The sequence below is a fragment of the Cottoperca gobio genome, chromosome 17 (genome assembly GCF_900634415.1).
Source record: "Cottoperca gobio chromosome 17, fCotGob3.1, whole genome shotgun sequence".
Lineage (NCBI taxonomy): Eukaryota > Metazoa > Chordata > Actinopteri > Perciformes > Bovichtidae > Cottoperca > Cottoperca gobio.
This window is the reverse complement of record NC_041371.1, coordinates 3,205,697-3,223,168: the sequence shown is the minus strand read 5'-3', so window position 1 is coordinate 3,223,168 and position 17,472 is coordinate 3,205,697. Positions and strand designations below refer to the sequence as shown.

Here is a 17,472-nt window from a genome sequence, read left to right as displayed (position 1 = left end):
TGAATGTGACATCTAGATAAGTTAATAATCTTCTTGTTTAGAGAAAGGTATTTCCACGCATAAGTCTGCAACATGGGAGGACAGTTTTACGAAGCATGCGTGTTTGCAACGTTGCTATGAAGCTTGTGATGATAAGAGTGCACTGGTGAGACCATGTGGGGCTTTACACAGACAGGAGGCATTATGCAAGAGAGGCCGTGTATATACTGCTCACTTTGTTACACAAAACAGAGTTACAACCTCATGAGTCCTCGTAAGCATCCCATGCTGCTCCAGATTGTAAGAAGATGAAATAAAGCCTTTTCAACAAAAACCCTCCCACGCAGCAACATGTCCTGGTAAAAGTGCAATAAATCAGCAGCAGCTGTTATGTCACTGTCCTTTTCTTTTGTACAAAATCTGTTTTCTCCACCGTCACATCCACGACGTCGATACCGCTGATGAGAAATCTCTGCGTCGCCTCGCATCAGTCAACTGGCGGCTGGCGGTTCACACCTCTCTTGTCGTGAAGTGACATGAGCGAAGTTACAAGACGGTGACTGATCTCTGTGGGTGAAAGACGACGCGAGGCGTGGACCAGGGTCAAGCTTCCCTTGGAGGCACGAGGTGTGTGTGTGTGTGTGTGTGTGTGTGTGTGTGTGTGTGTGTGTGTGTGTGTGTGTGTGTGTGTGTGTGTGTGTTGGCAGGCCAGATGTGACCTGCATGTTATCTGAGCGTGCCTGTAAACATGAATCCACATACAGACACACACACACACACACACACACACACACACACACACACACACACACACACAGACACACAGACACACACACTTCAGTGGACCCCTTGCTGTTGACACAGGTGGTGTCATTAAAAAGTGTGACATGATGAATGATGAGGAAGAGATGAGGCAGGCTTCGATCCCGCTCAGCTGGCACATTTTCCCGAGTGTGTGTGTGTGTGTGTGTGTGTGTGTGTGTGTGTGTGTGTGTGTGAATCTACGCCTCATGAGAAATGCTGCTGTATGTCTATCAAGGTCAGAAATTAATGTGATTTCAGGGACAGAAATTCATATAATGTCTGGAAAATAAAAACGAATGAAACACTTTTATTTTGCATCCTGCTTTAACGTGAGCGCTGAAACTCGCGGGCCACCGTAGCCCATTTATTTCGAGCCCATCACCAGCGGACTCTTTTCAGAGTGCTGTGAATGAGAGCAACAGAGCTCCGTCTGATCTGAAGACAAGCAAGCAAACATCCAAGAAGTGGAATAAAAGGCCGGCTTCATGCAAACCGCTGCATCAACAATGTTGTACACTAGAAAGCATTCAGAGGCAGCAGAGCAAGTGCATAACTCATGAAGAAAGGAGCACAATCCTAACAACTCAAATGTGTTCCTTGGTCTGCGGCTGAACTGTACACCAGCGTTCATGTTGTGTGTAAGAAACATGCAAACAAATACAAAAATAATCACGTCCTTAGTGGAGGAGAGAACAGCTTTTGTTCAAATGGTTTAAGAGTTGCCCCCAAACGCATGAAGCACGTGGAACACATGCTATTGTGTCTCGCCACTAACACCAGTGTGTAAAGATGCTTTAATCTCTCGTTCTCTGTGCATCCGTCGTTCTTTCTCTCATCTCGTTTATCAACGACCCTTCAATCAGCCGCGGCTCAAAGTGGAAAGAATCCTTCATCTCCCGCGTCGACGAAACCACCGACACATGTGTTTCCGCTTTGAAAACCTGCAATGATACGAGAGTCGGTGCAAATATAGTTCCAGGACGCTGAAGAGGGCTCACTCGGCTATCATTTACAAATGATACGTGTCCTGCGGTCAGCAGAGGGTGGAGTTACGGTTATGGTTATGGTTATGTTTATGTTTATGAGAGGCGGATGTGCCAGAAGCTTTGGAGGCCAACGCTCATTAGTACAGAGATTTAGCCACCGTGCCCCGAGCGCCGTCTTTAAGGCCAAACAGAGCTCGTCATCTGAACGAGGCTCGCGGCTTTATGTGTTTCCTTCTTCTACATAATAACAGACGTGGAGGAGAGGAGCGAGGGATGATGCCACAGGTACACAGAGGTAGAAACATGTCATACAGAATGAGCTTTTCATTTATTTCAGGATAAAAGATTGTCGTCCCGAAGACAAGATACCAAAATTAAAGCTATATTCATAATTTGCGTTTCATAATTACTCTCTATTATAGCACTCTCTCGCTATACTAAGTTATATTATCTGTATATTTGTATCTCTGTGATGGTTGGTAGGAGAAAGAACAATTTATATCATTTCATCATAATTAATCTGATTGCTTTTTGCTTTTTGCTTCTAATTAACAGAAGTTAATTCATTTCATTTATATTATATATAGAATGTACAGTTCATAATCACTTAATTAGAACAACGTCTGATATCTAAACATCTTTTTAATTCTGATCCTTCAACGTTTACTATTTGATTCAAAATAAATGATTGTGAGATCAGAGGACAAAAAGAGGACGAGAGAGACGAAGAGGGAAGTGAGGTCTCCACAGAGAGAAGAGTCTGTTTGTAGCCAGAGCAGCGGCTCCATTTAGCAGCGAGCTTCAATACGCTGCTCTGCCTGTAATGGATTTTAAATGTGGCGAGAAGGAAGGCAGCAACACGGCAGGGGGGGCTACCTGAGTGAGTACAAGTGCTGTTTGTAACTTGTTACAGAGTAGAGGACCCATATTGAGGCCAAAACATACCGCACACACATACACGCACACGCACACACACACACACACTCACACACGCACACGCACACACACACACTCACACACACACACACACACACACACTCACACACACACACACGCTGTCCTACTTTTGAAACCCCTCTTCTGTGCCAGAGCATCCATCTCATCTGTGGGTCACCCCTGTTGCCTCCAAGGACAAACAGCCCATTAGCTAAATGAGCCTGGGGTCCCATGCACCTGTCTGCTACACACACACACACACGCACACGCACACGCACACGCACACGACACAGCACAGGAAACCAGATGTACACACTGAGTTTCAAAAACAGACAGATATAGGGACGTAGCAACACAAGACAAACAAACACACACACACACACACACACACACACACACACACACACACACACACACACACACACAGGCAGAGAAAATTCCCAGCTCGTTGTAAAGCGTCCGTGCCGGAGCTGAACAGTAGCCGGTAGTGAGGAGACGGCGGCCGGACGTGCTCAACATCAACAGGAAATCAGTCGCTCTGTTCCTCTGACAAACACAGGGAGGGACAGAAGCAGCGTGCACTCTGAGCCGACATGTTCTCCTCGTTCACACCTCACTCACACCCTGCAGCAGAAATGTGACTCTAAGCATTAGGTCCAAGTTTCAAGCGAGTCAATTGAAGTCCTTAGTTAAGGCGAGTCATTTCCCCCTCTTACCTTGATCTGACTCTTTAAGTTGCATTTACATTTATAAATTGATGCTTTAGCCCTTTTCTATTAGACCACTAACACGTTCACCATCATCAAAGCTTTCAAAGCTCGTCCTTTTCTACAAGGTACATGTCCCGGTGACCCCCGCCTGTACTATGAATGTTCTATAAATCCCCAATTTGATCATAATATCAGCGATCAAAGCTCTAAATCATCACACATCTGAATGTGGGCGCCACGTCTTTAACAATCCCAGTGGGAAAACGTTCAGGACCAACGAACGCTCCTTCTGAGCCGATACTCTGCTGACCTACTTTTAAAGATTTATTACACAGACTTTCTAATAACATCCTGTCATCCATCCGTCAAGGCTCCACTCTAAAATTAAAGTCTAGATTTGAAAGGTGTCGCAGAATTAGGGTCACACTTTGTAGTTTACAGAGCAGACGGCGCTGCAGAAACTGAAGGAGCTCCAGTGTGAATTGGGCCCCTAACCCTCCTCGTATTACTGCCTCACTCCTCATTTAAATACAAAAAGGCACCCCCCCCCCCACCCATTTCTCATCTTACAATACTTTCAACACAAGTCCGTCTGGGGATTCTTATTCCTGGATCCTGTGATTCTGTGAATGGTTATTGCTCTCAAGGGTGCAAACATGAACAAAGGGGAGAGGAATCTCACGTAATCGCATGTCCCCCTTTTTATCTGATTTATGTCCGGTCCCCATCGGTGGAACCTGAAGTGTTCTCAGGGGACTCGCAGTTTGGCAGACAATCAAGTGGACCCGAGAGGGAAGAGCAAATACAAATGTAGGACGCAGGAGCAAGGTTCCTTCCTTGAGGCAGTGTTTATGTAGGTCTATCCCGCTCGCATCCTGCCCCAACTGTTCCTCCAGTGGCATTCTGGGTCTTTGAGTTTATTTGACTTGCAGGCTTCGATCATTGCAGCAGAGCTTACTATATTCTCTAAAAGGGTATTTTAAGGATGCTGGTGTGTTGTATAAAGACTAATTCAGATTTGCATAGTGTTTAGACGGTGTGACTGTCGATTGTAATATCTTCTGGTTCACTTAACGCTCTTTATATTTGTTCTCGGTGTTGTTTGTTGTCCCCCCTGACCTGAAGACATTCCCACAGCTCTGGGAATAATTTCCCAAGTTCATATTGTTTTGTCGGTGTAACCTGTGGGGTTTGTTTACAACCTGTATGATTGTATGAGCCCAAACAAACCTCAGATTGTATGGCACCAGATTTCCCTTTAAGTCCCAGAGGACAGGAATTATTAAACATTGAGTGCGTTTGATTTGCATGCCATCGAGCCCACAGCTCGAGAACACACCTGTGGACACCTGGCTCAACTACAGTTGGATTTAAAGTGGCTGCTTTCCATGAGGTGATTCAGTGTGTAGAAAAGAAACAGCAGCTCCGCTTCTCTTCTAGTTCAGGGTTTCAGGGTTTCAGACATTTCAGCGGTTATATCACGACACCCACTACACACCTGTCTTGAAGACCTCGTAGCGAACAGAGAATCCCGCCCCGTGTGTCTCGTAGTCGGACACGAACTTGATGAGGAGCTGGCTGCCGCTGGAGATGATCGGAGACGGTGCGATCTTCCCGCAAAACTTCCCCAACATGGGGGACAGCTCTTCCCCGCCGTTGTAAACCTCCACGAAGTCGTACCTGGAGGAGGACAGAGGAGATACAGGATTAGGTCGTTGCATACGATCTCATAATGATCTGTTTCTGCTCCAGTGGATAATTGGGCGTTGGTGTTTGTTCCTTTGCTTGAATGCACACAGCTGCTGAACACATGCATTGCATGAGTAACTGTTGTGTCTAATGTATCTGTTCAAAAGCTCTGAGAGTTATAGAAGCATTCCACGGATTTTAAACGAGAAAGTCTATTTACTATAAAAGGTTTAACAGGAAGCCAGTGTTACAAAAGGCAGGCATGGATGGTCTAATAATAGACACTATCAAGTTGCATTATGGGAAGTGTAAGATCAAAACTTTTTACTAGAGTCCCTGAACTTCATGGAAGTACGATACTAAAGCTGGAGCACTTTGACTTCTTCGCGTAAAGAGACAGATTATGACTGTTCATATCTAGTCTTGAACGTAACCCCGACACACTCTGCTGGTGAAGCCGACAAGACAAACCCAAAATAAACCACAACAACAGATATCATATCTGTTCTTCTCAGACGTGTTTTGGACACTGAGTGCTTCCAGGAATTTGACTCATTTGAGGCGTTCCCCATAATACCAATGTGGTCAACTGATTGGCTTCATTTGTTTTGTCTTCTCGTTCTGTGAGACTCTAAATCACGACCATCGTGCAGCAACAGTGAAGAAACATGTCGGATACAGCAGCTGCAGGGTGAACTATTCAATGTACGTTAAGGGAACGGCAACATCTGCTCATCTACCTTCCTTTGCATGGTGAGAAGATCAATATTTACAGATTGCACCGTGATGTAAGGTACATTTAAAGAACAGCATCTGCAGATCAGAGTGTAAGGAGCATGTGATCGTGAAAACTCATATTCTTTTCTCACGAATAAGATATCCGACCACACATATTGTTCCATATATCCACCGGTCTACGTTTGAAGTGAAAAATTACCTTTTTTTGTGCATGCCTTTGGCTGTTCCTGCAGATAACAAAAACACATCAGCTCTGCCTGAACTATGTGTGAGGAAATGAGAAAAAATAAATAAGATTTAAGAAAGTGAACGGAGATTGGACTCTTTCTAGGAGTGAGAGAGAGACAGTTAGAGCGAGAGAGAGAGAGAGAGAGAGAGAGAGAGAGAGAGAGAGAGAGAGAGAGAGAGAGAGAGGCAGCGACAACAGAAAGATGAACACGGCTTTGTGAAGCACAGGCTCTGAGGATCCCACTGAGAGACTCCATCAGTCTGTGCTGTCTGTGTGGACCTCCCACCACCGCCGCAGCACCTCATCCTTTATCAGCCGGCACCCCTCTGTCCACCCACTGTCCGCTTCACAACATCAAGCCTGTGTGTACTCAACATCGTATGTTTAGTGCACGCTGTTTGCTCTGTGCACGTGTTCTGCTATTCACACAGGTTAAAGTGCATATTTGAGTGCACGAGTAACTTGAAAGTGATTGTGTCCAACGACTAAATAGCTGCACCTAGAAACCCGACCGGGCCTCGGCAAACAGAAGCATATAAAGCCCGACACACTGTTGTGTTGCAGATCGTCTCTCAACTCTACATGTTGCTCTGGATCAATGGTTCTGGGACCCTTTAAAGCCGCGCAACGCCTACTCACGCACGGCTTATGTCTATGAGCTGTGGAGCAGTTTAATAGTACGTAGAGGCCTCGAGAGGGAAACTCTCCAGTACTTCACACAAATAAAAGGGAAGATTTGATACGATTCAAAGTAAGTTCTTGGCCTTGGAAACATGTTTGACTTTAGGAGCTCTGGAAAAGCAACTAAAATGGACATTAAGGTTTTTTTCTTAGCGTTTTCCATCTTGTAAATGATGTTCAAACCCCTCAGCTTTATCTTACAACTCCCAGTTAAAGGTACGCACAAAACTGTCACTGACGGCGGATTCTACATTTGCAGGTGCATCTCATGGTTTGCTCAGATGTTTCTTTTTCAGGCCAAACGTGTACAAGAGTAAGAGTTTTTTATTCGCCATTGAAGACACATAGAGACCAATGTTTGCTCAATAGACCAGCATGCAATGCAGCCTCCGAGCATGCTGTTCTGCGTAACAACACATTTCCCTCTGCGATCCCTGTCATGCAGTTGAACTACACAACAATAATCCACAGATGCTTCAAGTTTGCTGAAAAAGTCATTCTGGGAAATGAAGGAAATGACTCGAAATAGAAAAATGCAATTGAGAAATAAAGATTTGTGTTTAATCGACAGAAAGAAATAGATAGGTTAAAAATCTTTTATCATGGAAATAGTTCATACAACACTGAACATGTTTGTGAGGAAAACTTGTATCTTCCTTGCTTGTCTGTTTGCTCTTCACACTACAGAGCTCGTTCAGGACTTTGCGTACCAGGTCACACACATCAGACATGTTTGACTTTATCCTAACAGATAATCATCAGTCCAGATGAGCCTAACATTTCCTCTCAGACTGGAACTTATGTGGAACATGTAAATCAGCATCTACGGCACGTCGCTTCTAAAACCATTTTTAAATACGATATTTTGATGTTAGACATTTGTGACTGTGTTTACAATGCAAACATAGCACATTATACAGAACTTGTGATTTAACGAGCTTCTTCCTCTTGCAGCCAGCTGTGGAAACAACTGTTGGATATCTGAAGCTGAAAAGGGTAAAGCAGTACAACGGAGACCCTGGACCCTGAGTGCCCGTATCAGCTAGTTGGTGCACTTGCGCAAGACAGAAAATCCATACCAGCTTTGGGGTCTCTGTGTTGACGCTGACCTCCGACCTATCCGACAAGAGAACAGAGTTTTTTTCCTCAGGAAGCTGGGTAGAGTATCAAAATATTCCCTCAGCATGGCGGCTTGCTGATCAGCGGTAAAAGCTCTCAGGTAAGAATGTGTGGAATGTATGTCTAATGAGACCCTTCCCCGCACAAACACACTCAAAAGCAGGCCTCCTGACCTCACCAGATAAATAACTGTGCTTTTCTTTTGCTACAGCTGAACCAGAAAAGACAAACACACCTGTAGTGTTCCCACACGGTGAGAAAGTTCCTCGCCGTCGTTGGACCTCAGACAGACAGCTCGTCTCAGACTCAGGAATTCAGCTGCTGAATTTGATTTTCCTCACGTCTAACAGCATTAGCGTGCAGACAGAAAGCTTGTTTCGTGATGCAAAGAGTCTCTTCATGCGTTGGACGTGGGAAATTAGTTTTTTCTCACAGAAGTCTCTCAAAGACATCTTGATTTAATGGAGTCTATCTGTGTGTCTGTGTGAGATCGACACGTGGAACACAGGCAGTTGGATGTTAAGGTTTCTAAGGCAGTTTTTAAAATCTTTGAGAAAGTTTAATCCACAGAAGCTTGATTTCTAAATGTTTTGTCTTTATTATCTTTTTAATATCAATGTGACCTGATTAAATAACAATGACAGTGAAGCCGCAGAGAAATAGAGAGAGGGGGGGCTTCGCATGATATCAGCCTATTAAATGGCCGTTATCGGTGTCATAGATGTGTGCTGCTACACCTGCTTATTTCAACCTAAACTTAACCACCTGGTGTTGGCGCCTAAACTGAACGTGAAACCTCACGAAAACTGTAACCCTTTCATGACGTCGGATATGCTAACATTTGAAGATGTTTTACTTCCACCAGCCAGAAGATGTTTCCCTCTGAGACACTTGAAGACTTGAGACTACTGCAAGTAGCAGACGCACAACAATTAAAATAGCATAAACAATCAATTCAAATTCAACACCAGCAGCAAAAGCAAAAGAGCCCAAACTTATAACGATGTTAAAACTTTCTACACATCCTGATATTTAATATTACTGCTGCAGCTACAACATCCAAAAACACCTGAATACCAAATTAGTTTAACATTAACACAAAAACATTTGTTTACATTTCCCCAGTGTGGAGCGTGTTCGCACACAGCCGCAGTGCCGACAGCTCCGGGCGTAAACACGGTTTCTGATGTTTAAATGGAGACTATTTGAGCTGGAGGTGTACAGAATCACTTTTATCTCTCTCCATCTCAGACGTCTCAAGTCTTATTCTCCATGTGTTCGCAGAAAGCTTTACATGCGCGGTGAGAAATGGACTTAAGTGTTTACTTGTAAAGTCTTAGAGCCGACGGTGATGTTTAGGTGATGGCATTTTTATTCATAGCGTCGAAGCTCCTGCTCGCTTCCCCCCCCCCCCCCCCGCCCGCCATGTCTTACAGAGGCTCATAAAATAAGAGCCATAGGGAGGGAGAGATGGAGTGTGTGTGTGTGTCTGTCTGCATGCAGATGGCTACACTCACTCACTCAGTCACTCCAGCCAGTCCTGGAGGCAGTACGGTGTTTACAGAGACAGCCCCGTTTAATGAAGTGGGTCTGTCTCTTCACACTCTAGTTAAGGAAAGCCTCTCAGTCTGCAGCCCTGCAGCCTCCTCTCCATCCCCTCACAGCACTCATTAACCACACCGGCTACGTCCGCCGAATGCAGCTGTCCGTAGCAAATGCCTTGCTCAAGGGCAAAACAATTATTCCATCCGGGGGGCCCAAGTGCAAATGTTTGTATTAATATTGTGTGCTATTAACTGGCACTCTCACCCACGAGGGTGCACAGAAACAGTGGGTTAAATGTCAAACTTAATAAGCTACCAGTACAAGGGAAGGTCACGAGATGTATGAAATAATTGCTGCATCTTGACGTGTTGGTTAAACTAGAAATCTGGAAGACAACTCGTGAACTTTATATCATTAACGGATATAAAAGAAAACACCAAATCAATTGATTATTTTTTAAATAGAAGCGTTTTAATAAGCGTGTTTTACTGAGAAACCCCCCCCCCCCCCCCCACCCCCTTAAGACCTGATGATGTTCTTTATACAAGGGTGCAATTTCCACCGAGGATGTTTGCAGCTCAGTTCCAATTACAGTTTTATTTACTGACGGGAATCTCAATAACCAGCAGCGTCTGACGGTCCAGCCACACAAATCCAGATAAAAAAAAAGCTTTAGTAAAAAGATATGTTCATCAAAACCCCCTTTATTCGTTTCCTCCGCCAAGGATGTTTGCTTGTTTGTCAGAAGGATTACTAACTACCCCGATTGAAACTTAGAAGAAGGGTGAAGCATCGGTCGACGAAGAACACATAAAATACTGGAGCGAATGAATCACAGGGTGGATACACAAGTTATTTTTCTATTTCATTAACATAATTAACATAAATTAGAACGGTGGAGTTATTGTGCAAATGTGCACAAAATAAAACTAACTAGATGCTGCAGTTGACCATTAATCAAAGATATTAATAATAACAATAATGTGTTATTTAGTCCACATTATATATAGTGTAAGTTCCATATCAGCAAAGAAAGCTTCTTACAGTAGCTTCAGTCCCCCTTCTTCTGAAACCAGAACTACGCCCTTTACTTCACCCTTCAAGCAGCAGAAATATCACTTTATTTAAAACCATAATGCGTTAGCATTAGCATTCGCGTTAGCATTAGCATTAGCATTGGCATAATGGCTGATTAGAAAAAAAGAAAAGAGCAATAACTAGAATGAATCAGAGTGCAAATAAAAATAAATGCAAAGCAAACTGACCAACTTGGCTCCAACATCATGGGGATGTGGAAGATTATCTCTTTAAATAAATCATATCCAGACGGAGAAGGGGAATTTTCACACAGCCCTGCATTCCTTCCCGCCCTCTTCCCAAAGCTACTGGAGTACCGAGCTACAAGCCGCCACCCCCACCCTGCTCCGCTTATACACTACGGCTCGTTAACATGCTCGTGGTGGCGTGTTGTGTTGCGTTCCACATCTTAACGCACATCTGGAAGGTATCACGGGAGCGTTTACGGGGCAAAGTTTGAGCTTTTGTTACATTCACCTCCTGCAAAGCAAAGCAAAGCTAAAGTCGGGGATGAGTCAGTGTTTCTGCAGAGCAGCGTCACACTTCTCCCTCTGTCGTTCACTTATTCCATCCACGTCTCTTTCCCTTCATCTGGATCCGTCTGAGCAAACACTTTCTGCTCTCCGACTTCCTCCAGACGTTCAATGATTCATCCAAAAACTTAAATGTATCTGTAAAAAAAATTCTCAGGAGTTAAAGTTTAGGCATTTAGCAACAAGCTCCGGGAAAAGGTGTTAACTTGTTGCACTCAGCTGCTGACAGTAAGAGCGATCGAGACAATAATACAGAGAGTGTGTTGCACCATTTCAGAAGAAAGGAGTTTTAAAATGCAACAAGTGGTTGCAATCCAGCTTTGAGGCTAATGTGGGTAGAAATGTCTTTTTTTTCATTCTGAGGGTCTGACAACCAACTTAAAGTTCACCTTCAATACTTTAAATAGCTCAAATGCTGTCTGCAGTTTAGGAATTTAGTCAATGTAAAGTCACTTTGTCTTTAATTCAAGGAAAGAAGAAAGAACTTTCTGTTATAATGCTACCTGACGGGGCTTTCACATCAAAAAGCAGCACATAAAGTAGTTTGCACACGGTGCATCCTGAAGCGCATTTCATCAGGAATTTACTACTAACACAGAATAATATGCTAAATTAATGTTTATAACATCCCACAAAGCAGCTTAACCGATCACGTACGGGTGCGGACTCAGTTTAAAATGTGAACTGACATGAACTAAGTCTTGTAACAATCTGAGATTCTTGCTTTGGACTCTTTTCTGCACGTCCTCGTATAAAGTTATGTGAACCTCTTAAAAGGTTAACGGTGGCTCACCGTCCAGAATATGGAAGTTGATAAGATATTGAGAGCTTAGTCACAATGGCCTGAGCTTACATGTATCCTCTCTGAGACAAGTAGACACACCCTCACGCTTTTTTAAATCACACAGGCGATCATTACGCTGATATACAGTAACTTTCACCATAACTACTACAAGTCTAACCCCAAAGAAACTGAAATGCTAAGCCTGAAATTGAATGGTTTACCTTGTTTGGTTTTTTGTCTCCATTTGGGAGGTAAATCCCAAAGATGTGACTGTGTGAGCAGATTTATGTCCCCACAATGTAAGTAATACCAGGCCCACACACACACAGGAAAAGCTGCAGCCCACAATGTTCGGATTTTGTAAGACATGAGTCTCAGTCTGACCAGTCGTTCTAAGCTCTGCTTGAAGGCTACAGATGGCACATGTGTGTGTGTTGCATCCAAGTGTTTGAGCAGAAAACACACTACGATGCCACCTGCCAGCCATTACACACACAGAACACCAGTCCATCTCTCCCGGTTTCTCACCTCCCCCGTGTTAACCAAAAATCTACATCATCTCCTTCTCACTGTCTTACTCACTCACCCTCTCACACACACTGACACACACACACACACTCACACTCACACACACACACACACACACGGAAGTACACAAATAATATTCAGTTTCCTGCTCACACACTCAAATATTTGCCTAACTACTCACTTGTATTCATAAAAAAGTACAAGTTTGTACTTCTATACTTTTGTTGCTGTTAAGATCCACGTGATGCTGCCGGATGATATTCTTTTTCTATGGGATGCGATTGAACTGCTTCTCAAAGCTTTACAGGATAGCAGGCGGTGTGAGCTCGGACACCAGAAAAGGGAAAAGATAAATGTCGAGATTGAGGGTGAAATTTACCTGGAAGTTCGATAGAAATTCGCTACAAACTTTCCCCTTTTGTATGAAAGTCGCCTCCATATCAACAGGTACAAATGCTGCTTCTCACAAAGGAATGCAAATTAAATGTTTACAAGAAAACGCTTATTTACACGACTGCTAACGAGGAAAACCTGCTCGGCTTGTGCAACCATGGCTCCTTGAAATTTGGTTTATTTAATGCTAATTTGTTTTCCCAGTTATGTTGTGATTACGTCGTTATTGCTTCCTGGATTCTTTTTTCAACAAAAGCAATGTTGTGTTAATGTTAGTAATAGCTCAGGGGGTAGAGTGGTCGTCCAGCGGTTGGAGGGTCAGTGGTTCAATCCCCAGTCCTGCAGTCAGCATGTTGAAGTGTCCTTGGGTGAGATAGCCATCAATGTGTGTGAATGGTTATCACTACTGACGTGCTGATGTGCACCTTGTATGGAGCCTCTGACTGTATGAATGACATGTGTTGTAAAGCGCTTTGAGTGATTGTACAGTTTGGAAAAGCGCTTTATAAAAGCATCCATTTACCATTAGGAATAGATCACAGTTTTGTTTAAATGCATTGTGTCCTGTTAACAGAGACCCCCATCGCCCCCTAATTAACGTAAAACTAAATGTACTGTCAGAAACGTAAACATTACAAAGAATATTCATGTTTTAGTTGCTACGAGCAAATTTTGCATTGTAGGAACAAATATCGTAGGAACTAAAAACGTTGTCTTTTACATTTCAGTATCAACATTCTGCAAAATAAATGTTCTCAATATCTTGTAAAAAAATCTATTGAATTAAACACGATTGTCATTTTTGCCTTTGCAAATCAGTAAGACAGCGTTGGCCCTGGTGTCACTCCCAATGGGACGAGCAAGAAGTCAGAATTCTTGTCCTGAACTTTGCAATCCCAGTGGGTCTTAACTTTTGAGGTAACCCAGTTCTCGGGTTAACTAAATCTAACCCATAAACCCTAAAATAACCCTTTGAATAAATCCTCACTTTGACAGAACATGAGAGGAAACACACTCATTAATGTTCTCATTAGATCTATGAGCACTCATTAGAGGCTATTCTCTCGTACACACTCTCACAAGACACATTCATACTCATAATCTCTTTCACCAGTGCCACCCGGCCGCCCACACACATCTCATTTAATGGCCATGACTGTTTATCAGAAGCAATATAAACAAAACAAACATCCAAACCTCAATTAAATGACGCATTATTTTTGTAAACCCGGTTTCTACAGTACACTTGGATATAAAATGAAGAAAATGTTGTCAAGCAAATCCCATTAAAACGAGTGAGATCGTACAAACAGAGCCGCACAAAGTCCCTCTGCCCAAAAAATAAATTGGGCCAAGCAGCCAAAGTATGAATGTCCTCATCCTTCACCTCGGCTGTGCAGATACAAAACCACGGCTGCACAATCCTGCTGGGAAATTAAAACGGAGACGAGGAGGAGGTGGAATTTGTTCTCATTTAGGAAGCTTTAATCTGACAGAGGAGGGAAGGAGAACACCGTTTTCTCCCCCTCTTGCTTAGGCAGACTGTTTGGGGACCCCGAAGGATGAAATGCGATTTGGTGGAAACTCAACGGGGTTTAAAATGGAATAAGTTGAAAAGAAGGAAAGCAGAGAAGTTTCTCTGAGGGTCAAAGGGATTTAACTTTGTGTGTTTTATGGGAAACAAAGTGAACTTCCTCCTACATATTAATGTGTCTCATACAAACCTCCAAACACACACACACATACCGCACTCAACCTGATCTAAGGCTATCGTCACATGCTGAAGTAGCTGCATACAGGAAGTGCTAAGACAACACTTCTTTGTTGGTTTATCCAACTGTACAACTTAAGCACACAGCAATCATTGTACAGAAAACTATCCCAATAAATAACATTAATGTTTACAGTTTGCATTCTAAGGTTGATTTTAAATCTGCGGTAAGAAAGAAAGCAAACAAAGTGCGCTCGTCTGGGTAACTTTAGACTTACACAAACACAGAAGGGCGTTTCTGAGTGTGAATTCAGAGAAAGGCCAAAGCATCTGCGTCTGTACCTCGGAGATTTGGGAGGAAAAAGGCCCTTTGTCGAGCGACACTCAATCCACACGGCTGTAAAGTGAGTTAGGGCCAAAGCAATAAACGCCGTGTCACTTCCACTGCACTTTGACATGCGTTTAGCCCTCGACAAGTTCATCTGCATTCACGGAGAGGCCGGGCGGACTATGCATTGGCCTCTCTTGTTCCTAAAAAACATGTGACATTAATTAGCTGGCTCCATTCCGACACATAGAAAGCCCAGCAGGGATTGCTTTGTTTTGGCAGAGAGAGAGAGTCTAGTTGACGGACAGACAGGGAGGCAGATCGAAGATGAAGAGCGAACAGTTGGACGTTGTGAAAATCGCCTTCATTTCAGAGAATGATGTTATTAAGCAGAACTGCCTGCTGGCGTCGGGACTTAATGAGTTGCGGTTGAGAAATACACCGAGTTAAAAGACGATGAGCACATTTGCTAAATTAGCTTTTCGGTCACGAAAACACACAAACAGCGAAATGACTCTTCTGCTGTTTGTGGATCACTGATTCTGGAGCTGCAGGCCAACGCTTTAGCATCATGAAGGAAGCACAGCTCGATATTGCAGCAGCGTCTGAAACACATGTCAGTGTCATCGTAAAGTAAAGTGTAGGCCGGTGGAAGAATACTCAACAAGTAGACTGTGTCTAATACAGTATTACTAGTAAATGCACAGGAAACATAATGAAAACATTACTTTTGTTTGTGCAGGTGGTTTAAATTGAGTTATAAACTCAGATTTCACAGAGAAATATTGAACTTTTTCTGCATTTACGTGACATAAATTTAATAAAGATACGTTTTTTACATAGAAAACCTATTAAATTCAATTGTCATACTATCAGACTTAGGTAGACTAGGTGGGCATGGACCCATTCTCCTGATTTGCTGTTATTATTGGACTCAAATGCAGAACTCTCACTTGTAATTGAGAGTTTCCACGTTGTGCTAGAGCTACTTAGGTAAAGGATCTAAACACCACCATTACTGCTACTGCTGGTTAAAGAATACTTGTGTGAAATCTCTCATCTTAGTGCGATGCACTAAAGTGTTGGAATAAATGATGTTTCAGTGACACGCGGATGACTTTGCTCTTGACTAACAATCATTTCCTGCGTTTCCATCAGTCATAACACAGATCTGGGTCATCAGACTGTTTTGTGTTTGCATATCTGAGTGTATGAGTATCCCTCCCACACATTTTAATCTGTTTATCGTCTGCCCACAAGATGTGTGTGTGTGTGTGTGTGTGTGTTTCTTCTACATACATGTCTCTATGGGAGGTCAGCCCGGGGCGTTGCTACCCAGACAGATACAACACATTCCTCCACAAGCAGTAAAAGAAAAAGACTTTATTGTCCATGCTGCTGATGAACTGCCATTTTGGCTCCAATGGGGGTCGCGCATATTTAAAAAGGACAAAGACTTCCAGGATACTCATCCTCCCTGGGGAAGGTCAAAACACAGTTTGGCCTGCGGACCGACCTCTGATCCTCGTCTCCCGGCGGTGACCTTTTTGCAAGCGCGACATCGAGTTTTCACGGACCTTCAAAGTTCACAAGAAGGCAGATTTGCGAATGAGATGAAGGACGTGAAGTCACTTATTTATATTTGGGGGATCACTAGAATTGGTACTGGTGTTTTGGGACTTTCAGGAACATGTAGGTCAGTTTTATTTTCACGCATTTCACAGAGGAAGAAGTAGGTCAAGGCTTGTCTGTGAATCAATATCCATCTATATATTAGCTTACATCCCAAACTGTGGACAAAATAAAGGCTGCTTTCTCATAATACAGTCAAATGAGAGATGTCTTAATCACCGTAAAGTTCATGAAAGACTACTTGGACAGGTTTTTATGGACCTGAGGCTGTTTTCCCTCCAGAGCTTTGCTGAGGTGTGAAAGCTGCTGGAGCTCCAGGAAAACCGTCTCAAGTAGATTCTAATGAAGTCCACACCAATGTGGAAGCCAAGTGCTTCACAAACCTCCAGCTGAACAACATCATTGGTGTCACATTAGTGTCATTGGGTACATAAGACGGTGAATGTGATTTAATTTCTGCTGCATTAGGACATGCCATGCATCAAGGCATTACACATTGCTTATGTGATCAGGACCGAAGTAACATTCCTGCGTGCATTAAAAAAGACTCGCAGTACGGATGAAGCCTAAAAGCTGCAGATTTAAAAGTAAACATGTCCAACTATCATCAGATTAAATAAAATGTCTCGGCTTCCATAAATCCTCCAAATGTATTCAATCCAACGGTCCATCTCTCAGTTTCAAGCTAACTGTACATCACAGTGCATTTAAATATGTTAAGCTTTGAGCTTTTATAAATACAAGATAACAACCAAACATTGTTCAAAACAAGCTTTATTGTCACTATTAAATCCAACCGTTCACTCTGATAGATTCCCCCTAATGTGCATGAGAGTGTGTATTTTGCTTTTTGGGACATCTGGAGTGTATCAGCGAGTGCATCCTGTAAATCCTGGGATTGCAGCTGTGAGTGTGCGTGTGTGTGTGTGTGTGTGTGTGTGTGTGTGTGTGTGTGTGTGTGTGTGTGTGTGTGTGTGTTTGTGTGTGTGTGTGTGTGTGTGTGTTTGTGTGTGTGTGTGACGTTGCTGGGTTTCCCTCCTCACCCCCCCCGCCCGCCGCCAAACTCTCTC

General features: G+C 43.3%; 1 protein-coding gene across 2 annotated transcripts in view; it reads right to left on the bottom strand.

Moving 5' to 3' along the window:
• Positions 1-17,472, bottom strand: part of LOC115022221 (neuropilin-1a-like) — a 69,327-nt gene that overhangs the window by 42,411 nt on the left and 9,444 nt on the right. For both annotated transcript variants that reach the window (XM_029453160.1, XM_029453159.1), the window contains exon 3: positions 4,914-5,095. In XM_029453160.1, the coding sequence (XP_029309020.1) occupies positions 4,914-5,095 (182 nt within the window). The remainder of the gene's footprint in view (positions 1-4,913; positions 5,096-17,472) is intronic.